The sequence below is a fragment of the Scatophagus argus genome, chromosome 3 (assembly GCF_020382885.2).
Source record: "Scatophagus argus isolate fScaArg1 chromosome 3, fScaArg1.pri, whole genome shotgun sequence".
NCBI classification, from domain to species: domain Eukaryota; kingdom Metazoa; phylum Chordata; class Actinopteri; family Scatophagidae; genus Scatophagus; species Scatophagus argus.
The window spans coordinates 21,858,163-21,884,854 of record NC_058495.1 but is presented as its reverse complement, the minus strand read 5'-3'; the positions used below and the strand labels follow the sequence as shown (position 1 = coordinate 21,884,854).

The 26,692-nt window shown below is 42.2% G+C and overlaps 1 protein-coding gene across 2 annotated transcripts in view; it reads left to right on the top strand.

Annotated features, from left to right (window-relative positions):
* The window catches only part of LOC124056863 (FERM domain-containing protein 4B-like), a 40,426-nt gene extending 14,959 nt beyond the window's left edge, over window positions 1-25,467 (top strand). The window contains exons 2-24 of one of the 2 annotated variants that reach the window (XM_046384741.1): window positions 3,630-3,695; window positions 3,886-3,980; window positions 4,173-4,265; window positions 4,568-4,652; window positions 5,657-5,713; window positions 6,008-6,030; window positions 9,613-9,696; window positions 10,521-10,586; window positions 11,245-11,302; window positions 11,900-11,986; window positions 17,052-17,128; window positions 17,673-17,811; window positions 19,120-19,261; window positions 19,365-19,498; window positions 19,586-19,702; window positions 20,136-20,364; window positions 20,547-20,603; window positions 20,711-20,846; window positions 21,473-21,637; window positions 21,755-22,515; window positions 22,636-22,768; window positions 23,759-23,912; window positions 24,397-25,467. In XM_046384741.1, coding sequence (XP_046240697.1) covers window positions 3,630-3,695; window positions 3,886-3,980; window positions 4,173-4,265; window positions 4,568-4,652; window positions 5,657-5,713; window positions 6,008-6,030; window positions 9,613-9,696; window positions 10,521-10,586; window positions 11,245-11,302; window positions 11,900-11,986; window positions 17,052-17,128; window positions 17,673-17,811; window positions 19,120-19,261; window positions 19,365-19,498; window positions 19,586-19,702; window positions 20,136-20,364; window positions 20,547-20,603; window positions 20,711-20,846; window positions 21,473-21,637; window positions 21,755-22,515; window positions 22,636-22,768; window positions 23,759-23,912; window positions 24,397-24,438 — 3,000 coding nt within the window. In that variant the 3' untranslated portion in view covers window positions 24,439-25,467. The remainder of the gene's footprint in view (window positions 1-3,629; window positions 3,696-3,885; window positions 3,981-4,172; window positions 4,266-4,567; window positions 4,653-5,656; window positions 5,714-6,007; window positions 6,031-9,612; window positions 9,697-10,520; window positions 10,587-11,244; window positions 11,303-11,899; window positions 11,987-17,051; window positions 17,129-17,672; window positions 17,812-19,119; window positions 19,262-19,364; window positions 19,499-19,585; window positions 19,703-20,135; window positions 20,365-20,546; window positions 20,604-20,710; window positions 20,847-21,472; window positions 21,638-21,754; window positions 22,516-22,635; window positions 22,769-23,758; window positions 23,913-24,396) is intronic. The other variant, XM_046384742.1, reaches the window with a different exon arrangement.
* The last annotated feature ends 1,225 nt before the right edge of the window (window positions 25,468-26,692 follow it).

The window sequence follows — 26,692 nt, the reverse complement described above, 5'->3', positions numbered from 1 at the left end:
TCCTTGAGCTTTGGCAAGTGATGAATAATTTCTGTAAAGAGAAAGAAGAGTTTAAAAATAGTGGGTTGCCTTGTTGACAGCATTTGTGAATGATTATTCTGCCAGTGCCAGATGGATTTCATTGATTACCCACTGAATTTTTATGGCTGAAATGACCCAGAATCAAAAGGAGATTATCTGAGGAAACTTTCCTCCTGGTGAAGTGAGTCAGTAGATTTTCTCATCTGGCTCATTAACGTATGCATGTGTTTATTTGTATCAGTGTGAGGAGGCACAAGCTGCCTCTCAGTGAATAACAAAGCCTGTTTTTTAACAAGGGTCTCTCTCCTCCAGCACATATGGCAGTCATTAGAAAGCAGCATGACCAACCGTTTGATCTCACCGTCTATCTGAAGAGGAGAACTTTCAAAGTTATCTTTGAAATGCATTGTTGCCTGAACATTATCAACATTAAGGTTTAAAGTTACAAAAAGCTAGAAAAAATGGTGACATAAAAAAATTCAATATGCAGAATGGCCCTCGGTGTCATTATATCACTAGATCACTGTTGTAGATCTTAATATGAAGACTAACTTGAAACTTAAGCCGGTAAATATATGTCTTAGAGAAAGAAATACAACATTTCCACCTGATAATGTAGCAGAGTAGAAATATGAAGTAGCATAAAATGGAAATACTCAAGGAAAGTGCTGAAGTACAGCATCTGGGTAGATCTAATTACACCACAGTGTTGTTTTTGATGTCTTCTCCACTCAGCTTGTGGTTAGTTGGGCTTAACGGGTGAAGTGTTTGGTTGTAGACATGGGTAGAGCTGCAGGGTGGGCTCAGCTGAGGTCCGTATAGCTGGGGGTCATATATGCAGAGAGCAACATTAGGGCCCACTGGCCATAATGACAGGGTTTCGGGGGGTATAACCTCCCTGACACTGTCATGACCTTTCTTTTTATCATCGGGGACCTCGGTCCGAGGCTCAGGTCCTCTATACTGCATTAGCGGCGTTGCCAGCGCTACTTTGTGTGTCTCCATTGGGAGTATTTTAAAAATTCGTTCAAGGTTTTATGAATTGTTTAAAATTCATTAAAATTTGTACAAAAGATGAAAAGAGGAGATTTGGAGCACCATACACGGATTTTAAAGCTGAATGTAAGTTGAAATCAGATTGTTAACTGAAGGCTTTGTCTATTTCTTCATGTTTTGATGTTTGACTGCCTTGCAACAGTGAAGCAGTGATAGATGGGCTCTTGAGAGGACTGTGCCCCAGACAGTCCCGACAATTCATGAAGGGTCAGTGATTAATCCAAGATTATGAGACCACATGTAATTAACATCCACAATTATTTTCCTTATCAAGACAAATCACATGAGGGTGTGATTTTCACTGAGGTTAACTTCAGTAGCTCTTTATTTTTCCTGCCTGATTCTTGCTTCTTCTGGACCACTGAGATTTGGAGCTCCTCGCTTTGCAGCTCAAATCTGGCAGTAGAAGTCGTGGGCATGGCGTTGAAATCTGAAGTTAGTGTAGTAGCAAGTTAGCGTGACTGCAACTGAAATCTTGTTGTTGAGAAGTAGATCCGAACCCACACAGCTATAAATCTCACTGAGGTTTAGGGCGGCGAAAAACAACAAAATGGAAAAGTAGCTTGAACAGAAAACTGAAATGACAGCTCAGTTGTAGTGCAGAGAACAATATGTCCTGCTAGACTGAAGTTTAACACCACTTCATCCCACCCAGCAGCCACAACCGGACATCAACCTGACCCTCACTTTCCACCAAAGAGGCCAAGCAGTTGGATGCCACATGTTTTTTAACATAAAGCATGTGGGACACATTCCTGGGCAGCAAACAGCATCCAGCCAACAGGAACATACATTCTTAGCATTGAGGTTCCATCAAACAGCAGTAGTAATGCTGCTGATGAACACATATTTTAATGCATTAAAGCCACTGTGTAAAATTTAAATGTGATCATTGGACATCTTTTGATGGAACAAGTAAAAAAAAAAAAACAATCAACTGCAATTTAGTGCCACTCAAGGTAACTGTTATGCATTGCTGCCTGTCACTCCTTCATTTTTGATATTGCCACCAGGGGCCACCAAAGCATCCATCCATCCATCCATCTGTTTTCTATACTGCTTATCAGTCAGTGTCATGTGGGGACATATATCTAATGTGCATATTTATGGGATTGTGGGATGAAACCAGAGAACATGCAATGGCCCAGACCACTGCACCACTGTGCTGCCCAAAATTCACTAAGTAGCCTTAAATATGTGGATTTATTCTATTATATTCAGTCTGTTCAACTAGACCTTGACTTTACCCAAGTGGTGAGTTGGTGGTGCGCATTCCACAACAGACTTGTTAAATTAGCTGCAACTTGTCATAAGACTGCTTCACTTAGAATATTCAACTTTTTTACTACTACAGCCTTACTTGGTGTGGTATTGCCTATAGCTTATGGTGGCTAATGCTAGCAGTCTTTAGATACATTGAGTATTGCTGTTTGACTATTATTATTGAGTCTGTTTCATAGTTCCTAGCTTTGTTAAATACAAAGTCAGAAGAGTAGTTTCAATCAGCCTTTCATTAACAAAGCAACAAAGAGCACTTTCCAGATTGTTGAACAATTTCTTTAACATACCTGCAAGAATGTTTTGGTACTGAATTTAAGTTGACCTATAAAGGGAAAGGAGTGAACAACTGTAGGTATACGGCTGGAAAAGTGTGTTTTGAGCTGCACTGTACACTGATGACAGACAAAAGATATGTGAATACGGGGAAATAAATAAATAAAACTTATTTTTCCTACACTATTTATGATAATGACTAATGGAATGTTGAGATTACATTCAACCAGTAGTACCACCTCATCATAATTTAAAACATCAAAAACATGTGGCTGAATGTTGTCAACAGCTTCATGCGCTGAAATATGGGCTGACTAATATTCATCATCACACAACAATATGTCTGACTTGTCCTGCTTTGAGAGGCGGTTCTGCTGACTGCAACAGAATGAATCTTAAAGCCATTCATCTTAAACAATACAGTGGGAATTCAATTAAATTATGCACCAGAACTTCATTGTCTTTCGGTTTTGTTTCTTAACACCAGAGGAAAACGTGGGATACTGACATTTCAGGGATTTTCAATAGAACCAGTGTTGTTGCAGAGGAAGGATATATGGGAGGAAAAGACAATAGCATCTGTGGAGCCTTTGCTGAAGGCAAAAGAAACTCAGGCTGTGCTGTATTTATAATTCAAGGTGCACTTATAAAGAACTGATTTATAGCTGAAATATAACTGCTGCACTTTTTTTTACACTTTAAACAAATAAGTATGATGATCACTCAGTGACTTTGATGTTTTGGAACCTGGGTCCCATATGGACCCTTCCCTAGTGGCCCCTCTAGCCTATTCATTGAACACAAAGACAAACATGACACTGAGGTGAGTCACTGCTCAAGGAGAGAAAGAGAAGAAGCCATTTTATCCCTGGGCTAAAACAGTGGAAGCACAGCTTTGAGTTTGGAGGCACAGGTGGAGGTGGAGACAGTGTGTTTTTGCAGCGACTGTGTTGTCTTGGCAGGAATTGCCATGTCTCATGTTATCTGTCTTCTTTCAGATGACTGAGGGCCGTCTGTGTCAGGTTCACCTCCTAGATGGCAGGAAACTGGACCTGCTGGTTCAGGTAATGGAAGCTTTCTTCTTGCCTCCTAAATTATGCTGCATAACCTCAGAGATTATCATGATGCACTGAGCTTTCTTAATTTTTGAATGTTTTATGAATATCGCATGTACACTTGTTTTCTGTCTTCTGTAATATGTTCCATGATTTTTGAGTTCTCAGCTGAACTCCTGTTATAATCTAAATCTTCCAGCCCAAACTGTTGTCCCGTGAGCTGTTAGATTTGGTGGCTTCACATTTTAACTTGAAGGAGAAAGAATACTTTGGATTGTGCTTCATAGATGACACGTAAGTACATTTACTAACATAGCAGACATGTTAAAGACAAAAAAGTGCAGTGTCCTACTACATTTTATTTCAATTAAAGGGATTGGTTTAGAACAAATACTTCTCTACAGAAGCCTTAAGAAAGGGGAAAAATAGAGAAAAATTACAATAGCAGTATTCCAACATATGATTTATTCTTTTATCCCTGTTCAGTGGCCAGAATAACTGGCTCCAGCTGGATCGTAAAGTCCTTGATCATGACTTCTCCAAGACTTCGGGGCCTTTGGAACTCAAGTTCCTTGTGAGGTGAGTGCACTCACTGCGTAAGCTTGAGAAACGTGGATTACGGGTGTGCTTTATCAGATACATCAGCATACTGCTATAATAATTAAAAATCTCAGTGTTTTACATATTTGACTGAGTTGTGAATAAAAGAGGCCCACTCTGAAGCAGATTGGCCTACTGAGACCTTCATGGCCTCAAATGGTTGTCCTGACCAGCAGGTGGCAGTAATGGAACATTGTTCAAATGTTGCTGTATAACTGCTAAACAAAAAGTCAGTGACACTTTATTTCAAATGAACCTGTCTCACCTCTTACTCTTCACAGGTTTTATATCGAGAAAATCACCTTCTTGAAAGAGAACACAACGGTGGAGCTGTTCTTCCTGAATGCTAAATCTTTAGTGTTTAATGTAAGTGTTTTTTAACGTTTATGTACATTTATGTCTTTTTCTATTTTATTCTAGCATTCTATTGTTGTTTATTCTATAAGTCTATATTACACAAGACTTACTAAAGCAACATTTGAAATGTTCATTGTTTTAGCAAATAGCATGAGAATTGTATTTCCTTAAGCCCACAGTTCTTTATTTTCATGACTTCGTTATACTCTTTAATCTACTTACTGAATCGTTGTTATAATATTTGATTCATAGCATACTACTTTTGTGGAAATATGGCTCTCTGTGATTCCTCTACAACGATATCCAACATTAACAATTTTTAAACTCCTCAAGATCACACGCTGTTATCTCGAGCAGTTATACTGAGTGCTGCTTTCATTTTCTCTTGGAAATGTTGCAATTTTACGTAAAATTAACGACTAGTTGTCATGACAGTAACAACCTGTGTTATAGTTTAATGCAATTCAGAGGTTAAGCTATTAACGTCAGAGTTATAGCAGAACCAACGATTCCAAGTGTTTCCTGTAAACATTTTGATAACAGTGGTTCAAAATGTGAAGTAATTGCTTTACGCAGATTCAGGCGTCTTGGAATCGTACGAGGATCACGTGAATGCAGCATGTGATCCAACTTTGCAGTGCAGTTTTTTTTTTCGCGGGGTGAGCAAGCTGGTCACCATGGGAGACAGAGACTGTTGAACCTGCTTTCGGACCGTACCACTTTGCAGAGGGGACAGTAGCTTCAGGCAGGATCTCTAACTCGGGTCTCTGTGCACCAGTGCGTGTTTCGTCGCCTTTAGTAAATGTCGCGATGCTGTCAGGTGTTGAAAACTATTAAACACACTTCACAGACAGTTTAAAACACCGTATTGACTCTGCGGCAGTGGTTCAGTCGGTAACGGTGGGACCGAGGTACGGGACGGGAAGATTTTCTCTCAAGTCAAGTGTGTCGGACGGGCTGCACTTTGTGCTTTTTAAAAAACATTTATTTTCTATCATTTTTTTTTACACCAGGAGACCATCGAAGTGGAGAGTGGAAATGTTTTCAAGTTAGCCGCATTCGCATTGCAGGTAAGAAAGAGTTTGTCGCAGGCTTTCGCGGCTGAAATCTTGTCACACAATGTTACCCGAAATGTAAATGAGGACGATCGGGGCACGCAACATTTGAAAACTGTTGTCTCTTGAGGTTACTTTTGACGGAGCTGCTGTTAAAGAACCTGACCCTTTTATAGCAATATTGCCGACAAAATCGAGGCAGTGTAAGTTATTAGAGAAAATGCATTTAAATTAAATTACCAGATTTTGTAAGTAACATTATTAGGTGTTGCATTTTCCTTTTACTAATGTATCATTCTTCCTTTTAAGGAGGCGAAAGGAGATTACACCAGGTAAGGAGTTATCAAAATTAAAACATTTAAGTCCGTAATGAGATAAATGTAGAAAGGTGAACCTTAAAGATTGTTGTTGACCTCAGAAGTAAAAGTGTCTTCAGTTCAATCCATACTCCAGTTTGTCAAGTGTTTACTTCTTCTAACGTGGTTTGGTTTGTTATTTAGTCAGGCCTCATTATACAAATGATGGCTGTCTATACTCGGTTAATGTTCAACTTCACTCTCAGATTTTATTTTTTGCTGGAGTTCCCTTAGTTTATAATTCCCTTTTTTTTTCTTGTGACATTGAACTGAACCTCAGCTGGCTTGCTGCCATCCACATGGCCTAAACAAGCCAGGTGCATCATGCTTCTAATTTGAACAAAACTTTACAGAGGCAGCTTCTGACATTATGTGATTGCATCACGTTTTGATAAATGTTACACATCTTGACAAACAAGGCCTATGTGTCACTTGTACAAATACATGGACTTTATGTTCTCGATTTGGTTGATGACGCTGGTGGGAGACTTTGGAAAACCTCCATAATCAGTTTTCTTGTGGAGATAATGTTTTCATAGTGAGCTATGCTCTCAGAGGTTTGACCTGCTGATAGTGTGTGTTGTTCTTTGCCAGCCTTGGGAGTGAAGGGCAGTAGCTGCAATTAGTAAACACAGCTCTGTCTGAGTGAGTGACTGACCAGGTTGAAGCAGCACAACCTGTGTGTTGTCCCAGCGTTCTGTCCATTATGTGAATACAAAGATTTGCACGTGTATGCTTTGAATGGCAATACATGCAATGCTGAAAATGCAGTTCAACCCCTCGTCAAACCGTTGCCTTTGTTCCCTTGCAAAAAGGAGAGAGAAAAAAAAACCTGGCTGTATGTGCTCATGCTCATTAACCGTCCTGCTGTTTTCAGGCATGATTGACCTGATAAATGTTTATTGCAGCTTTTGAAAAGACTTATGCCTGAGTGTTTTATTTTGATTAATTACCCTGGAGTGTAGTGTGTAGTCTGAACTTTCAGCTCATGTGGGTGTGGGGATGGGCTGTACTCTGTCCTGACTCTGAAAGCACAATAAAAGACAACCTGCCAACAAATCTAGTACAATGAGCGAGAACAGGAGTGTGTCCAAATCAAGCTGTCTTTGCACAGACACCACTATTTCCCTGCTTGTTCTGATTATGATTTCCAGAAGTGTGAGACATTTAGGCCGTGTGTTTTTTTTCATTGGACAATTATTACAGGAATATCATCTGTTCTCTTGTTTGGAGAAATGTGTGGAAAAGCTGTCCTGCGGCAGTATTTCTCATTCTTGTCTGAAATGTCCTTTATCTCTACTCTTTGAGAGGCCAGACCTGGTAAATCCCCTCATAAAGCATATATTATAAATGTGTCTCCTCTACACTGTATCAGTAAAGGGCCCTGGAGCAGTGAGATTATCTGTGGAGGAGTTAGGGAGACCTCCTCCTCCTCCTGCAGCCTGCTGCCTTAAGAGGGATGAGCCAGACCCACTGTCCAATGGTAGACAAGTCGGCGTCAGGACTCACTGTAGTCATGTTATTGTGGCGGTGTGGGCCCACCCCCTGCTGTGCACTGAATAAATGCACCATCAGGTTTCACATTGTTCTTCAGAATTCCCCTTGCTATGTCCATGTTTCATTGCATCTTGTGCTTGCTGTACTGATTGTACCTGTAGGCACAAGCCACAGCTGAATGTAACAAGTCACTACTCCTCTCTAGGGCTTGATTGTGGAAAATGTGGACAATCACTGTATTGTCTTTGATGATGCACAATAACAGTTTAAGAGCTGGGATTTTTTTTTTCTTGTACAGTTGTACTCAACTTCAAAAGTGAACCACATACATTGTGTCTCTGCCACTTTATATTAACTTCTGGTCATTTTAAATGAAAATCTGATGAACACAACTTGTTACTTGTGTCCTAGACAGTTCTAGTCTTCAGTTCTATTTGCAGGTGTAGCCTGTAGTTAGTGGTTCATTCACAGCAACAGGCTCTCTCATTGAGTTCCCTCCACAGTCACCACGTCTCAGCCCTGTGGAATAGCTGACACATGAGTATTATCTCTCCCACACTGGGTAGGCTGTGCTGGGCTGGGCTGTACCGGGTGTAGGAATTGCCCCCACGCTGCAGGCTGTGGGGAGATAACCAACATAGTAATGAATTCCAGATTGCTGACAGGGCAGCGCGGCTGCAGAGTAGATCACCCAGACAACGCCAGGCCCCAGCTCCCCATAAAATGTATGCCATCAAACACACTGCGAAGTGCCATGGCAGCAAAACCCAGTCAACCTAGGAGAGGTAGCTACAAGGGAGGAGTGATTCAAGTGCCTCTGCCCTTGCAGCGGCTCACCCTTTTTTTTTTTTTTTGTTTAGTAAGCTGGTTCACATAACTGGATCATTATGCTTCTGTCCCATCATGTCAGCGGCTTTCAAATTTCATTATTCTTTGAAGGCTAAAATTGATGTTCATAAAAGTCAAATTAAAGTCAAATGGCCATTGACCTGAATACTTCAGTACTTACTTTTGTTATCTTGAGGTTGTTGTTATAGCAGGTACAACACTTGATGATGCCCTCATAGTTTACTTTGAGTATGGTCAAACCTACACATTTAAGACCTATCTTGTAGGCCACAATCTGTTTTCTAACAGCACTGGGGCTCCTACATTACTTTTCAACGCGGGGTGAGGCTGCCAAGCACTTTTGAATGGCTTTTGTTCGACTCTTCAGTGAACTGGCCCTTTTCGTCCAGCATAAACTGCAGACCCGTTCCTCCCTCCTACATGATGTTTGAGTGACTCATAGTTGGCTGCCATAGACCTTGATAGTGACACACCACAATTTGTCTGGGCAGATGACATGGCCTGTTTCTGTGTTTAATACAACACTTGAAACCTCTGCTGAACATTTTTGATAGCGTTTATGCATGGGACGGACTGTACCTGTTGCATTAGTGGTGGTGTGATCTTTGAATAATCTGTGACGATGAATCAGAGTGGTTCATTTAGAGCTTGTAGAAGAACTGCAGAGTGTGTTGAGAAGCTGCATGAAATTGCTTTGATATTTTTGAAAAGATTTTTCTTGCCAAGCCCCTTAAAAGGCTCCCCATGACTTATAGCCAGGGTATATGCTTTTATAAATAGTCTGGCAAGACATCAGTGAAACTTAAGTCTTGGCAAGCAGTACAGGTCTTTATAGATAAGAAGATGAAAACAATATCCTGACACTGCACCTTTTCTAAAGGTTTGCAAACATGAATTATTGCTGCCATGCCTTAAGATGTCTGTGCAGGTTCTGAATCATGCCTTAAGATAGAAATTCAAACCACACTGTGAAAGCACTAACATGGAGATATGTTCTCTGCCCATTTTTACACTTTGAGTTGAGGTTCTTGTATAAACATCTACCTTTGCCTTTGTGTAAACATCTACCTTTGCTTTCCCTATGGTCTTTCCTTAGGAGAGCCTAAATATCAAAACGCTGTTCCCAGCTCTAAAGCATAGATGGGTAAAGGATCTTTTTTTTTATTGTGAATTAATAAATTTGCTCTTCTTAATGTTTGCATTTTTTTTCAGTGCTGAGACTGCCAGATCAGACCTGAAAGACCTCCCAGTTCTGCCCACCAGAGTATTAAGGGAGCACCCATCTCTCAATTACTGGTAAGTTATCTGAGCTGTTGAGGTCTCTGAAAACAAACCACAAAATGCATGAGGGTCATGGAGTGGAGTTAAGTGTTAGGGGATCACAATCCTCTTGATAGGAAGCCTTTCTTCCACAATATACAGTAATGATTCAGCTGTCAAATTGCACCAGGGGTCAGTAACACCTGGTTGTACAAAGCAATAATTTCCCCAGGTAAGGTGCCTGCACCTCATATTTGGCAAACAGTTTTGCCTCTGATGGGGTGACTAATTAATGCCTGGGATGTGTTAATTGTGTTTGCCCAGTAGCCCTGAGGGAGAGCACAGGGAGATGCTGCTAACAGCCACTGACTGTCTAAAGGCTTGCTGCTCTTTTTAATCCACACTGCTGTTTTTGTCTCCCCCCCCCCCCCCCTCCACACACACACACACACACACACACACACACACCTTCAGGCTATACGGTCATCTGAGGCTGCTGCAGCCTCTGAAGTGGATGCATCATTTTAATATCCAAATTAAAATTATAGTCTCATGGTGTATGGGCAAGCTCATGAACACGATTGTCTCTCTCTGTCTCTTTCTGCCTGTTAAGCCACGGAGGGTTTGCAGTTTTCACCGTGCAATTAAAAAAGATGATTACAGTGGGGAAGTAAATGGGATGCATTTGCAGGAGAGGTAGATGAGAGCCATCAGCAGGCCAGTAGGCCGGACTGCATTTTCTGCATGAGCAAACAGAATGTGTGTCAAAGAAAGGGCCCTCTCACAATCCCTCTGTGGCTGGAATGTGTAACACTTTATGGATTATTCGTTAAATGTTTTATCTACTTGTCTATTTACAGTGAAGACAAAGTGATTGAACATTACAAGAAACTGAAGGGGCTGACCAGAGGACAAGCCATCGTCCAGTAAGTTAAAAACAACCATATTTGTTTTTATCTGTATATTTATTATGTAAATTGAAACCTTGTGTCCCTCATGCACTACTGCCTCAGATACCACAGGTCTCCAGCACATACATCACGCCTTCCTCTTTAACCTCGTGTGTCTGCGCTGTGGTAGCTGTTATTATAAGAGGTTGCTTACACATGCCAGATTGTGTCATTAATTAGAGGAGATGCTCTTAGAGTAGGCAGCAGCTGCCAGCCTTCAGAGGATGTCAGTCCTCCACTGTGTTTTTCCTGGGACTGTACAGCTAGACTGTAGAACTTTGATTGTATTATTATCATTACTACTATAATTATAATAATACAATCAAATCCTTTATTTAGAATTTGAATGTCACCATGATGAATGAAAGCACCAAACTGTTCTGTGTGACTGTAACTCAGAGTAGCCCTGGATCACTTACTCTCAGATGATTTGTGCCCTTGAACTGATCAATGGACTCTCCCTCCCTCTGTCATGGCCCTGAAACAAATTGATCAACTTGCCCCTACAAATGACTGGGGCTTCTCAATGACTGTAGCTTAAATCCCACTTTGTCTGTTGTACAACAGCCACCGGTTGACAGTGAAGAACTGTAAGTGGCAGATTTCCTTTTAACCTGTTCCTCTTTCTCGGAAGGTATCTCGCCCTGGTGGAGTCCCTGCCAACATATGGAGTTCATTATTACCCAGTGAAGGTAACAGCGGTGCCCTGAGTCATACAGAAGCTTAACCTTTGAACAAGCTTCTGCCAGCATGCTGCCTTCATTTCTATTTCTGCATCTAATCTAACACATCAGTCTGACCTTTAATCGCTTAATTTTATTACATTTTGTTTGAATCATGAGGCCTTTTACTGTAACAGTTAAATAAGCAACACATGTCTGTTGCTGTAGGAACACTCAGGACTAAACGCTGCCTGCTTGTGTGGAATAAGAGAATACAGACTGGCTTACTGCACATTTACTCCTTAAATAATTCAATAGAATGAAGTCAAGAATCCAGTAAACCACGTTTCTAAGTGATTCTTCCCACTTTCCTTGCTTTTACTTGCATCCACTAACTTTCTCGACCAAACCCTATTAAATTAAGGTGTCTGAGGAGATCAAACAGTGACGTTAAAATGGCTCAGTCAGTCTTGCAGAGTTTTTAAGACCTTTAATGTATTTGATCTGTTATTGTGTTGCTGCTGCCATGAGCCTAATGGGGTAATTGCTTCTTCTTCTTTTTTTTAAACTCCCACCAATAAAGCTGCCTCTAATGAGAGCTGGTGTGTTGTGTGTGCTTTCACGCAGGACAAGCAAGACATACCGTGGTGGCTGGGAGTCAGCTACAAAGGCATTGCCCAGTACGACTTGCAGGATAAACTGAAACCAAGAAAGGTAGGCTGGTGTCTTTTCAGAGCTGCTTTGTTTGCCTTAACTCTGCTTTATTTGAACAGTTATATTTTCAAAGCAAAACACTGCTGAAGAAACATTTTATGTTTGTTGTGAGGATTTTTTTCTGTAAGGATACAGGAATTCATATTTTGCACACGTTGCAAAGCTTGATTTTCTTAATCAACAAGTAAAAATCATTATTCATTACCTTTTAACATGTTGTAGAAGTATGCCTTGTTGAAAAACACATCTTTCATCAGCATGCTTCTTGTTTGCTGGTTAATGATCCATCCACATTGTAAAGAGTCATAATAAAGACCCTGGTTCCCATGCCAGTCAGGAGAAATATTTTAGAGTTTCAGTGTGTGCTGTGTGAGGTCAGGGCTGTAGGTGAAAGAACAAACACAGTACAGTGCTACTTACAGTGGAATGACTTGTCATTGGGATTATAAAACGCCTGAACTTGCAAAGCTTGAGGGGGAAATGCACAAATACCTACCCTCTGAGCAAAAAATAGTGTAGCATCATCCCTTTTTGATTATGACAATGTATCCATCCATCCATCCATTTTCTATACTGCTTATCCACCAGGTTCATGGATAATATCCTCCTTGAAGGTATGTTTTCATCATCACTAGTGTGGGCCAATTTCAGAGGGAAAACAAGCACAAGGGCAATTTGCAATACATCTTCAGAGAAGGAAAAAAGTCACTAAGTTTTAACACAACAAATCATATTAGAGCTATGGAATATTTAATCATCCATCTAAGCACAGTACATCTCAGTTTTACCGTTGGCGGTACATGAACTACAGGTTCCTCTGCTGCAGTGTTTCAGTTTGTTCCTGCTTCTGTGCATGCTTCCAGCCCTGTTTCTTGGAGGTGTTATTTAAGGGTGCTCCAACCAAGCATTTCTCCCCAGCCCCTTTGATTAGACTCGTCATAGCTGTTGTTATATCACTGGAACCTGTTGACATAGCAGGGTGTGCTGTTTGTTACTCTGAGGCATTAATAGCCCCAGACCCAGTGTGTTTCTCCCTAACCCTCCTAGTGGAAGGTGTAATTATGGTTCTCTGTGGGAAGCAGCAGACCTCTGGGACTGGGGTTGGCACTCTGCCCACCGGATGGGTGGGTGGTTGTTTGGAGTTGGGGAACAGCAACAAGGGTGTAGGGGTGCTGTGAGGGTTCAAAACTAGTCCCTGCCTTCTGCAACTCCTCCAAACAAGAAAGGGACAATCACAAGGGTTTCCTGTTGTGAGAAAAGTGTTGGCTTTTTCAAATGAACTTTTCCTTCTTTTGCCTTGAAGAGAGACCTCTGTATCTGGTGAATATTGATAGTGCTTCCTGTCTTACTTCACAGCCCCTGTATTCAACCCGGCCATCCCTCTGTGCCGTCTGCCCAGCCCCTCACAGTGTCCTGCATTTATTATGTTAATCTTTGTGTGTGTGTGTCTTGGAGGGAACACACTTCATCAAACAATACAGAACAATTATCTGTATAGAGGGGCTGGATTTAGAGGTGATGGTGCTGGGAGGTGAGCAGTTGTTCATTTTTTAAGAGCCTGTATTATTTTTAAATTCACTATTTGAAGCAGCTACAATAGTCTCAACTTCACATTATCTTCTCTGCGTGCATGCCAGTTTCATCACTCCATGTTGAATAGCCTGAAACTCAAAAGCTCACTCTGCCTGCTGCGTTTCAGAGAAGGGCACAGTGAACACCCTGTCATTCCCATTAAGTATAGATGAAGTGTATATAAGCACTGTTTAGTGTAGATAAAAAGCATGGCTCTGGAGGGAACATAGGAGATGCCTTTTATTTTGGAAGACGATTGGACGCTATTCAATATGAGAAACAAAAGGACCTCAAGATTGTGATTTCTTTCCAAGATGTAGGATGGGAATGAAGCAGACGGCGAGCCGAGACACTTAATTCTTCCTTGAATTAAATTAGGAGACTTTTATGTCCCTCTCTCCTCACTGTGTGTCACTCTGGCTCTCTCCCAGCGGGTGGTGTGACACTCTTCAAGACCACATCCTGATTCACATGTGTGATGAGCCAGCAGAACCAAAATAAGTCTTGAGTTTATTATGGGTGACAGTGTCATCCGGGGGTAATAATAAAAGAAAGAAGTGTAATGTGTCTCAGTGAAAAAGACTGAAAACTGAACACATCCTCTCCTCTGTCAATGTGTTTTGATTAAACTCCACCCCACCATGAATTAAAACAGGATAAAATTCCCTCCTTTCACAACGGTGAGCCGTACGTCACGTTGTGGAAACATACAGAGTTGTCAGTCAGAGCTGGTATGTGATGTGTTATGTTTAGGGTGGGGCAGATCTTTTTCTGTACGGACACGTGAGTCAGGGCCTTTGACAAATTTTCATCTTGGTATGATTTTGCGATGTCATGGCCCTGGGGGTCCTTGGGGTTGTGGGTGTGAGCTGAACTGAACAGCCTGATCCCATCTGAAACCACAGGCATTTCTGGCTCATTTCCACCTGCCTGTAATGAGACGTTTAGCAAGAACAAGCGAGATGTAAATACTAAAGGCACTGAAATGCAGGAATTTTGCGTATTCTCTCAAATCATTGGTGCAATGTTAAGTTGGTGTGCCTCTTGGATTTAAGAGACTGGTTATTTTTATTTTCTCTACATAGGAGCTATAAGAGTGACTTACTATGTCAACTTGCTTGTGTTCTGGGATCGTTCCTTCCTTAAGAAGGCTACCTGCAGTCTTGTGACTATAGAGATTGAGGTGTGTCACATCCTTGACATACTTAGGCAGTGGCCTCAGCGGTAATTGAAAAGTCCTCATAGTTTCAACTGTGTGCTGACACACAGCTGTGGAGTTTCTCTAATAGGAGCAATGATTCGGTGAAAGTGTGTGGTTTTTGTCTAGACCTTTTGTTTTCTATGTAAATCGATGTAAATGATGCTAGAGATAGTGACAGGGGGGTGTTAATTGACATGTGGTGCCCTCTACAATGGAAAGAGCTTTTTGGAAATGCTCTGCCAGCTGGTTTCCATTGTTCATTAGGTACCATGCTCTTCATCTCAATGGCAGACTGACTAAGTAATTGATAAGGAGTGCAGCATAGGCTGGGAGGGCAAGACAGTGTTTTATGCTTTTGACTAGAAACCAAATATTCACATTCAGTCTCTTGACTGATTACAGTTCTTACAAAACCTTACTGGATGTAATGTCTAAGTATGTAAGAAAATGTTGATGAACTTGAGTTTTGCTATTTTATGTTTTGTAATACTGTGCAGACGCAGCTTTCGTGCAAATGGTGTTATGCACGTTCTTTGTACTGTCACGGTTTTCCTAAAAGTAATTCAAATTTTAAAAATGGTACTATATTGCCTCACATGAAGTATCACAGTATTTCACAGTATATATCATAACCCCTGTGCTGTGATAAATATTACCACCAAATCTCTAGAGTGTTCACACAGCCTTAATAATAATTGGCCTGGCAGGCTCTTCCTTTGTCACATGAAGCAAAGAGAAGCCCTGCTGTTAATGATTAAACCATAGTAACAGATTCCTAACATGTTTGCTGAGCTGAGGGCAGATGGTTACAGTCGATTTGGCTACACAACAGGGCTTTGTGTGTTATTTACAATATGTAAAGCAGAGAACTTCCTAGGTGGAAATAAAATAATCAGAGTCTGTGTACGATTGAGTGCTGGGAAGTGGAGCAGAGATGAAATGTCTTCATGCGAGGAAAAGCAGATACTTCTGCACAACCTGTTCATCTGGTCTGACTTAAAAGGAAGTGATCGGTGTGGGAGAGAGACACAGCAGAGAGAGAAGTATGAAGCCTTGAATCTTGAATGCATTGTGAAGTATCTGTGATGTCATAGGAGGTGTGGTCAAAGGGGTGTGGCCAGCTCAGCTGAAACTCTTGCAACACCTATTTGGCTTGATACAGACAAGAGAGAGTATTGTTGAAGGAAGCTTTAGCCCTGTGGGAAACTCAAAGTCAAAGGATTCAGTACAAACCCAAGAGACTTCAGCAGGGATTTGATAAGAGAAACAAAAAACACCCTTCACGGTAAGCCTTTTCATTGTGTCCACCTGTTAGCTGTTTTAAACATTCAAAGGATTTTGAATGTTTTATTTTGTCCTCATGCTGCTTAAAATGTTCTCTTCGGTTTGTTGCTGTACCCGATACGTGTACTCTGTCATTCTGTGAGCCACGCTGTTGTAAAGGAAGGTATTTTGGTTAGTATTTTTTAGATGGTGGAGAAAAAAGATTACACTCGGCAAACATGTTTTTCCCGATGGAAGTGGAGATGTCTCACTAGGCACACTTTCTCCCTCAGAGTACAAGATGTATGATATGTTCTTGTAGTTTGGAGTAATTTAGGTTGTTATCTTCTATGTGGGTATCAGGTAAATCAGCAGTTATAAACATTAGTCTCAGCCCCACAATCTTTTCTTTTTTTACTGAAGTGAGAGCCGTGAGGAGTTGTTCGCAGGCAAGTGGGTCCAAATCTGTTTAGAGAGCCCATATGAGTGGAGCAGATGTTTCATTCTGAGACAGCAAAGTCCTGCCTCCTCCAAAGCAGAATGAGCTGAGAAGCTGGCCTGCCGCCCGGCACAGTTTTGCTCTCTGCGGTTGCAGCAGCATTATAATTGCTCCTGTGTTAGATCAAACCTACACCTGACTGGCCGGCTTGCTGAGCCTCATTCACAGCCTCAACCGTTATGTTGTTTCTGCTTATGCTGCAAGTTGATCAGGAAAAAAAAGAAAAAAACTGTACCAAAAGGCAGGCTGCTCTGTCTGAATCAGAGTTGTTTTAATACCTGCCTGTGTGTTTTGTTGTCTTTTGGTGAGACTGATCCCACTCGTATGGGAAGCGTATAGCTTTTCTGAAAAACAACTGATGCGAGTGTGTGTTTTACAGTCGTTCTGGTATCAAATGACATGTCTGTTTGTGTACAGTAAATCCACATTTAATCAGTACTCATGTCTTGTCTTGTATATTCAATGATGTCTAATGTCTACTCCCTCTCCCCTCCCCCACTTTCTACCAAACTGGCTCTTTCTCTCTGCAGCTGTTTCAGTGGAAGCAGTTGGAGAATCTGTATTTCCGCGAGAAGAAATTTGCTGTGGAAGTGAACGACCCACACAGGTCAGAGAAGGAAAACCACTTGATCTATCTTAACTGATCTTCATAAGTCCTCTATCTCTCTTTATGAAGTGTTCCTTTTTTAGCTGCTGCTCTCTTGCTTCCGATGCCCTTATCCTACACCTTACACACAGTGAAGGGCATCTGCAGCCAGTGGCCCATTTAGGTCAACGTGTTAATAGCCGTAACCTGTTTGTGAAATGAGTGTTTTCCTGCTGTTCAACGGCCGCTTTATGATTAAGACCTCTGCTCCTCAAACAGGCTTTTATGTGGCACTTCCAGCTACTAAAGCTGTCATTAAATCCCACTGTCTGTTTCAAAATGAGTTTGATCAGCTGCCCATCTTCTCCTCAGTATATTATTGCTGCAAGTTTAATTTGATGAAGACTTTATTTTAATTCTTTTCTAATCTCTCTGTAGCACACATGTTTTAATTAAAGCCTTGTTTATCAGCCGTCAACGGATTAGTTTTTGTCTGCAGTTATTGAACAGATTTGCTGCTTGGAACGGCAGAAGTACTGAGTGTTTGTGTTTTTATGCTCTACAGAAGAACAGTGACCAAGCGAACTTTTGGACAGACTGGCCTTGTTATTCACTCATGGTATGCCAGCCATTCTCTGATTAAGACCATCTGGGTGATGGCCATTAGTCAGCACCAGTTCTACCTGGACAGGAAGCAAAGCAAAGTGAGTGTCTATTTTTTTCCTCACTGATTCACTTTACTTTGTTCACATTTCCTGCGAACTGAGACTTAGTTCGAAAAAGTCCAATACCCGTTTTGCGCTCGTGCTTCACCTGTGGAGAGAGCTTAACTCACGACACACCTACAGATCAGGGTCAAACCTGTGTGTGTGTGTGGTCACGCATAGAAAAAACACTGATGCCGAAGGAGCTAATGACTGGCTGCTGTACACTGTGTGTTTGTGTTTCCTATTGGTCAGTTTGTAAAGTAATGTCATCTTATTAGAAACTCAATTTTCGGGAGATAACATTTAATCAGTTGTTTAACTAAAATCGCTGTGAACTATATTGTTGACCCTTTATCAGCAGTCTGTAAAATGACATTTTAGAGAGATTAAAACATACAGAACTTGTCTTTCTCTTTCAGTTTGAATATAGCTGAAGTTCTATTTAAAGAGTTATTGTGCAAGTGTCACAGCATGACCTAACTGTGACTATTCATCATGTGATCCGTTGCCTGATCCGTGTCCCATGCCTGTGACTTGTGCAAATGTCTTGATGAAGGGGTGTCAATGACTTCCAGGTTTAATGTAAATAAGTCCCATGCTGGTCAGCCTTACGTTGGGAAATTGTTGCATCCTTGCTTTAACAGGAATAGCATTGCTTTTATCTGTTGAACCTGAAGTAACAGGCAGTCAGGTAGCTGAAATTGAAAAAGTATTTTTCATTGACATTACTCCAAGTGTTGATAGAGTAGGCAGATGGATGGTTGAATTTTGTAGTGATGCTTATTTATGACTTGTATGTGGCCTACGAGTAAACATGTTCCGCTCAAAGTGCCCCACTATTTTCCTTATTAAATGTATGTTTGGAAGAGATACGCCTTTGATGGCCGCACCACTGAGAGTGAATGAGGAAACTTGGTCCTTGTGCCTTGAAGACACTCGTCACTGTGTTTGTGTTTATGGTGCACATTTGCTGTTTGTGTCAAGGCAGTTATACAGGTTTAGTGGTGTGTGATGTGCTTCTGGTGGTGGAGATGAATGTGTGTGTGTGTGGCTGCAGTCAAATGAGGTTATTCAGCCACTGTCTGTTTCAAAGGCAGATGGTGTGCCATTGTTCATCCAGGAATAGAGCCTGCACTGATTGATGAGAGAGCAGGGCTCTTGGAGTACCAAGCATGCAAATGAAGCTGCCACTATCGCAGTGTGCTGTCATTAAAACTGAAATACGCACAATTAATCCTTCATTTCTCTCCTCCCTCATCCTCATCTCAGTTTTCTCCTCATAACTGTCTTTTCCCTCCCTTACAGTCAAAGATGACCACAACAAGGAGTTCAGGAGACATCGCCATGGACCTCACAGAGATCAGCGCCCCGCGGATTACTAAGCTTTCCAGCATCGAGAGCAAAGACCAGTTTATCATGGCCAGCAATGGAAGCCTCATCTCTGCCGGTAAACTGCGGGTTGATCAGCTAATGGCTTCCATTCTGTGCCAGAATGTTAGTGATGATTTATTACTGTAATTTATAGTTAATCAGACATGTGATTATTCCAGGTTCTGTTGACTCTGAAGTCAACGAGGAACAGAAGAAAGAGAAGGTGGCTGAGTTGAAAAAGAAAGAAAAGGACCTTCAAGACACACTGACACACAAACTTGAAGAACTGAAGAAAATCTGCATGAGAGAAGCTGTGAGTGTCCCTCTCATTCTGTTGATTTCCAGTGATGTTTAAATCGACCACACTTGGCTGACTGTTGGTTGCTGTTCTCATTTGCAGGAACTCACAGGCCGACTGCCTAAAGAGTATCCCTTGGCCACAGGCGAGAAGGCGCCTCAAGTACGACGCCGTGTCGGGGCAGCCTTCAAGCTTGATGACCTTTTTCCCTATGATGAGGTTAGTGTAGCTGTTGCTGTGGTGTTTTTGTTGTGATATATTTTTGTCTGTTGTGTAATGTAGTGTGTCACCCTTTGTTAAAAAACAGTTCCAACACCACTGTGTTTGTTTACCTAGAGATTATTTAGACCATTTGACTATTTTGAGTCTGAGGATTAAGAGTTCAACGTGTGTTTTGGAGCTTACATTGCGTAATGCTTTGCATGAAACGTGGTCTCTGTAAGTCAGCTGAAAAAATGAATATGTATATGTATGTATATGTATAATAACATAAATGCAAATATGAATATGTCCGCACACCGACAGTGAATGTTCTCAGATAAATTCAGTATTTTCTCTTTGAAGTCCTGGGTTCTGCCATTGACGGGATCAATCTTTATTTTTGGGAAAAATTCCCCCATTAACTCTGTGCATGCTGTATGTTCCCCTGTAGGACCCACATCTGAGGAATCTGGAGAGCAGGTTTGCCCTGCAGCAAAAGATCGTGGAAGCAGCCGTAAAGTTGTCCAACGAAGGTGACCTCTGCAAGACGGTGAGGAAGAAGAGGAGAAACAACTATCTGGATGCAATGAGAAAACTGGAGGACATCGAAAAGGAGATCAACTCCTACAGAATCAAGAAAGGAAAGAAACCCACCCAGAGAGCCTCACTCATCTTAGCAGGTAGTTGTCCTAAACAGCTGCAGTGAAATTCTACAAAGATTTGCATTGCATATCAAAGCTTTAAATTCATTCAAAGGACATTTGATTTTTAAGTGGCAGTTGATTGAAAAGTGTGTCACTTCCTGTGAAAAGTAGAATATCAGAAGTGTCTCTGAGGACCGTTTTCTCTCCCCTGTTATCAGATGATGTCAACCCTTCAGACATCAGTTCTCTATCTGACAGCCTCACTCTGGATGATGGTGAGTGCCCAGCCATAGCCAGGCTCATTGTGTGTATGTGCTTACTCCTTCCTCCCTCATTTATTGCATTCTTCAATTTTAACCAAGCAATCGCTTTTATGTCTCAGATGATGAGCTTGGTGCCCAGAGGCAGCGATCCAGATCGGTTCAGTATTCCCCAAGACCCCACCATGCAGAAACTCTGGACATCCACTACAGCAAAGACAGACGATCCTCAGCCAACGACCAGCATTCAGACAGCAGGTAAACAGCTAGCACTGACAGCCGTGAAAGATAAATTAATATTTTAATTTGCAGTGTGTGTCTGTTTTTCCGGGGGCCTGAAGCATGGAGCTAGTACAGACCTGTAGACTAGATCCAGAGCTACATTCCTGCCAGTCACCTCCTCCCTCCTTCTTCTGCCTCTCCAACAATCTCCCTCTTATCAGGCCAATGCACTGGCTTTAAAAATAGATGGAAAAAAAAAACATGTCACTGCCTGTGAAGGAGCAGACCTCAAGTTCAAGCTGAGAGGAGAGAGGAAAAGGGAAGCAGGAAAGTGGCTCTGGAAACTTGAATGGCTGAATGGCAGGACTTGAGCGTTTGAGCGTTTCCAAAATGATATGGTAGATAGTTTGCCCTCAGATTCAGAGATTTAAACTCGCACATAAACAGTCAAAAAGTTTACTGTTGCATGAAGCGGAAGATCAGTGGCGTATGTAATGGCAATCACTCGGGTGGAAGCGATGACTTAAGCGGTGCATTCAAGCTAACCCAAGGTGTTTTTATTTTTTTTCCTTCAGCTCTGCGAGTGTAGGGAAGTTCTTATCAATAAAAATCTCTGCCCTGAAGAAGTGAATGCCCTGAAAACTTTCTTATCTGTGTTTCAGATTAAATTACGGCCAAATCCAGGAAGCACTCCACCACAGTCACCGTGATGCCTTATCAAGCCATAACAGCCCGTTTAAACTTGCTTCCAGACAGCCACGTGATGCCCGCAGCATGCCTCCCACCCCCCTCCTCACCCGCAATGCCTATAGCAGCACCCAGCTCAGGTAAGGACTCAGAGGCAGATTTTTTTGTCTTTTGATTATCTATTTAAACAACAGCTTCTGGTGGGTCTATATGTGAGTCAAAACACAGTTATTCAATGAAGTGTTTTCCAATGGCAGATCAGACGATGCTCCACAACATTTCCGCCAGCGCAGCGGAAGCCTGGAGTCCCAGTCCCAGTTCCTGACGGAGACCGAACCTCCTGTGCCAGCATTCACCCTCTCCACAGCCAGGCGCAGCAACAGCACTGAGGTCCTCGATGACGGCTCCTCTTACACAAGCCAGTCCAGTGTGGAGTACAGCATCCCCGGAAACCATACCCACAGACGCAGGGCTCGCGGACAACGCAGAAAAGACATTTACGCCAACACAGGCAGCATGCCTAACCTGGCTCAGCCAGACACCCGCTGTTACGCCTACCAGCCTCGGGGACGTCCCACCACGACAGCCTACTACGTCGCAGGCTATTCCAACTACACAGAGCCAGAGCCTTACTCTAATGGAGTGTACATGTATGGCAATGAGATGGAGGGACACTATAATGTCAATCCTTCCCACCACCCGACCCCAGCAGCTTATCACAGCCACGACACACACAGTCACTATGGTAACGATGAGGTAGATGGCATGTCACAGAACCCATACGCAACGCTGCGGCCACCCAGGAACCGTCCAGTGCCCCGCAGCAACGAGCAGGTCAGCAAGAACATCCAGAAGGCTCTGGTGGCAGAACACTTGAGAGGCTGGTACCATCGCAATGCTGCACACAAACAGGCAGCATACAACTACGACTATGACAGAGGCTCCCAGCAGAGCCTGGGCTATCAGACCATGCCTACACCCTACAGCCACAACAACAGAAACACCTCCTACTCAACAGGTTAGACCCACAGCACCATATGTTACGGTCTGTAGTGCAGTGTATTGTTGACCCTGTTTTCACATGATGGTGGGTCGTTTGTTGATTTATACCTTTTTTTGTTTTTTGTTTTTTTTGCAGTGTCCTTAGCATCCTCAAGTGGGAACTGGCACAGCCACATGAGTGGTGGTATGTCGGCATATGACATGCCCATGCATGCGCCACAGTCTTACTCTTACAGTACAGCCCCTTACAGCTACTCCGCCCACAACAGGTGAGAAAAAAAAGCTTCAGCTCCTTATCCTTAGTAAACCACTCCCTGATCCTCCTTATCCCCAGAGATAAGCGTTAGTGTTTAATTACCTAGAATGGATGGCTACAGACAATATAAGCTTCCATTTGGTTTTGTTTTAACCTAAGATATGACAATACTGTGGACTGATATATAGCCAAAGCGACATTTTCCTCAGCTTCTCCCTTAAGTTAGGAAATTAGAAAGACGTCCATCTTTCTCAAATGACAGCCTGGTTCAGCAGCAGGATTATAGGATCTGTGCAGTCAACTATCAGTTCTCCCTCACCGCTGCTTCTGCTGCCCTCCTTAACTGTCCACTGGCCCCTGCTTTCTTATAGATCTGGCACCTCCCAGGTTTTTAAGGGCTCCTGGCAAAGTCCTGATGGACAGAGGCGCTGTGCCTTTTTCCCAGCTAGTTCTTCCACCTCTGCTTCCTCCTTCAACTCCACCTCCTCCCTGCCCTCCTCCTTTTTTCCCTCCTCCTCCTCCTCCTCCTCCTCCCCTGGGTGTCGGGTTGGGCAGGTGGCCTCCAGCCCTGCGTGGCCACAATCATCTGGAGGGCACAGGCTCAGTAAGGTGTCCTTTATGAAAGGTAGTTCATAGTAAGTAAACAGCGATGGCCGGAGCTTGTACGTTTGCTTTTCTTAGTCTGTCTGCAGCGTTACTCTTATAGTCTGCTTGTTGATGTTTTGAAGTGAACTTTGCATTTTTGAGATGTTTGACTGATCCTTCTTTGTAAGATATGAAAATGCAACTGCATGGCTATTTTTAAAAAAAGAAAGAAAGAAAAAAAATAATGCCTGCCCTGCTTCCTCTTCCAGCTGGCATATTGTCATGCAGTGGTCACATTTCTCTGCAGTGTGCCTTCACTGCTCAGATTTTTTTTTGTTTTGTTTTCCTTCCTCTTGGCCCATGCAGAGGCTCCCTGCCCATGTGCTGCAATTCACCCTTGACCTTTGCCCCATCTCAGGCACAGATGTCCCACAGAGTTTGAGTGGCGGAGCAGTGATAAGATGGCGTGCCCTGTGGGGCTTTTAGAGAGGTGTGGTGCTGTTGCCTATGCCACTGACCAGGAATATTACCCCCCTCCCCTAAATAACCAAAGTCACAGCACAGAAGAAAGGGTGAGAGACAAGGATGTAAAACCTCCCCTCGTGGTTATCACGGTGATGGTGATGTGTCTTGGGACTGACCGAGAGCTCCAAATCATTTCATGACACTCTTGTTGATTCTTGCTTTTCTCTGGGTGTCTTGTGGTGGTGGGAGAGCACCTGTGTGGCAGAGGAAAAACAATGTGACCCCTGAATATTGTTGCATTTGAATGCTATGCGTGTGCATAACATCTGTGTGCATCTGCTGTTTTGTTGGGTGGGAATGCTTGACCCTGGGTTTTCCCTTGTCTGAAAGTGACATTAACATTAACATGCCTGTTACATTGCATTTGTTTTTTTTATTTAGTCCCAATTTATGGCACTACAAAGCTGAAATGTAACAGAATGTTTTGACAGCCCAGGGTTAATTCATTCTAAACTCACAGTTAATCAGTTACACACTACACTCAGTTTGCCACCTTTCTAATGTGTTTCAATCCAATCATGTTTGTTACAGATCGTACGTAGATGTCAGCCAACTGGACCACCACATCAGTAACCAAATGAACTCTAACCTGGAAACAGAAGATCGGATTTACTGGCACGAAGACTCAAAACCGGGAACAATAGTGTAGTTGCCTGCTTGTCATCGTGCCGTATTTGTTTTCTCACCTTGACAAGTTGTCACTGTGCCTTACACTGCACTTACCTGTTTTCGTGTGCAAGGAGATCCAAAGAATGAAGGAACTTAACTTCTGTGGTATTCGGCATGTAAATGAAATGACGTCCTCTCATTTTCTCTTCTCTTGAATGCAATTGCCAAACAGTTTTTTTTTTTTAAATCATAACAAAGCCCCGTGGACGCATCAATGTGTCTGGATTTGCGAGTGTTTGTGGTGATGGCACTTGTGCACTGAAACTATACCAGGACCTGCTGTGGACTGTGTGGTATAGCCAGAGGGAATGTGGACTAAACTTCTCCAGTGTCTCTGTAAGAGGATACTGAGCCACAACGAACACGCACGCGCTTACGCACATGTATGAGCACTGTAAGCATGAAGGATTGGACAAAGATCGATGAGGACATTAACGAAATGAAGGATCAAACTCATTAAAAATGAGTAAACATTCTGTGGTCATTTCATCCATTTTTATCATAGCATTGCTTGTAGCTGCCACAGTAATTCCTGTTTGTCATTTACAAAGTATTGAATCTATCTCATTGTCAGTACTTACAATACAGTAGAGCCAAATGCTTCTGTCAAACCATTTGAGTATTACTTAAAGTCACTAACTTTGATATCACTGCCACGTCTGATCAGTTGGTACAGGAAGACAGAAAATCCAGTTTTGTTATTTTATTTTAACACAGTTATTTCATCCATGCTGGACATCATGGACCGGTGCTCCCACTTTCTATTAAGAGAATGAAAGCTGTATGTAAATGTTGGTATTGTAAATACACTGGTGCATTTTTATGTATTTGAAAAGCATGTAATATATAGTAAACAATCGTTGTTAAGCTGGTTCTTAGTAATTTGTATAATTACCTTTGTTGGAATAAAAAAAAAATCAGCTTTTGAATCAACTGTTCAGTTTGTCCATCATATTTTAATAAATTAAGAACAGTAAACATGCAATTATTCACAGAGACATTTAATCAAAAGAAAAATCATATCTGTCTGAGTGTAGGAAAATACAGGATTAAATTGCAAATCCATTACATTAGGCAATTGACTGTTTCAATTAATGAAATGGGGTTTGAAGAAAGTACAATGATCGTCAAGAGGAAAATAGCTTAACAACCTAAAGTCTAATTTACATTTCATTGCTCTGCAGGCTTGTCTCTGCAGCTTTTGGTGATGGTGTTAATCAACTGGAACACACAGATGCATTTTCCACAAATAAATGATCTGGAAAATGCTTCTCTTGTATGCATTCAAGGAGGCAGATTATGGTTAGAAAGATAGCTGCAGAGTGCTGGCTGCAATCCAGCCATTTATTCATTTATTTATTTTTGAGCTTGTAAGAATGAATGCAGGGCTGCAATCAGATGAGGGCTAATTATGAATAAATTATCTGTTTTGAGAAATGCTCTCCTGCTGCTACGAGCTCCATGTTCCCACCGCCTTGTTGGGTTGCTCGGCTGGTTTTTCTATGTCCTTAAGCCATAAACTGACCAAACCAGTCTTTAAAACCTGTCACGCCTATTATGGGCTGTAACCTGTTCTTCTGTCTTCGCTCTGAATGACAAGCTAGTGTTTACAGCACCAAACCCTCCCTGGAGGCAACTTTGTAATGAAAGTTTACCATGCACATGTACCCCCTCTCCCTCCTGTAGATTACACCATAACCCTTCACCTCCTTTCCCTCCCTTACTTCCCCAGCCGACACATATTTTCTGCCACTACAAGTGTATCCTGCCTCTGGTTGCTTCTTTAAGTAGGCCGTAGTTGAGCAGCTTTATTTGCTCGCAGTGCCCCCTCAGTGTTATGCTTCTCGAACGAGCTCAGGGGAGGTCTCACTTCCAGCTCCTTGGCTTTACTCGAGGCATGGGAGGGAGGGGTGTCTTGTATCCAGCTGTCTCCCTCTGTCTCTGTGCCTCTGCTGTTTCACGCCAGCTGCAGCCAGACATCAGGCGAGGCTGTTCCAGCTGACACTCCACTGCATAAACAATGGGATCCTATGTACTTTCCCCTCATCTATAAAACTGTAACATGGAGCACAGATTAGAGCTGGGTTTTATATTTTTTTTAGTACCGAGATAAGTGTGTTCATTAAAGTTTGTATTAAAAACTGTCAAGAGCCAAAAA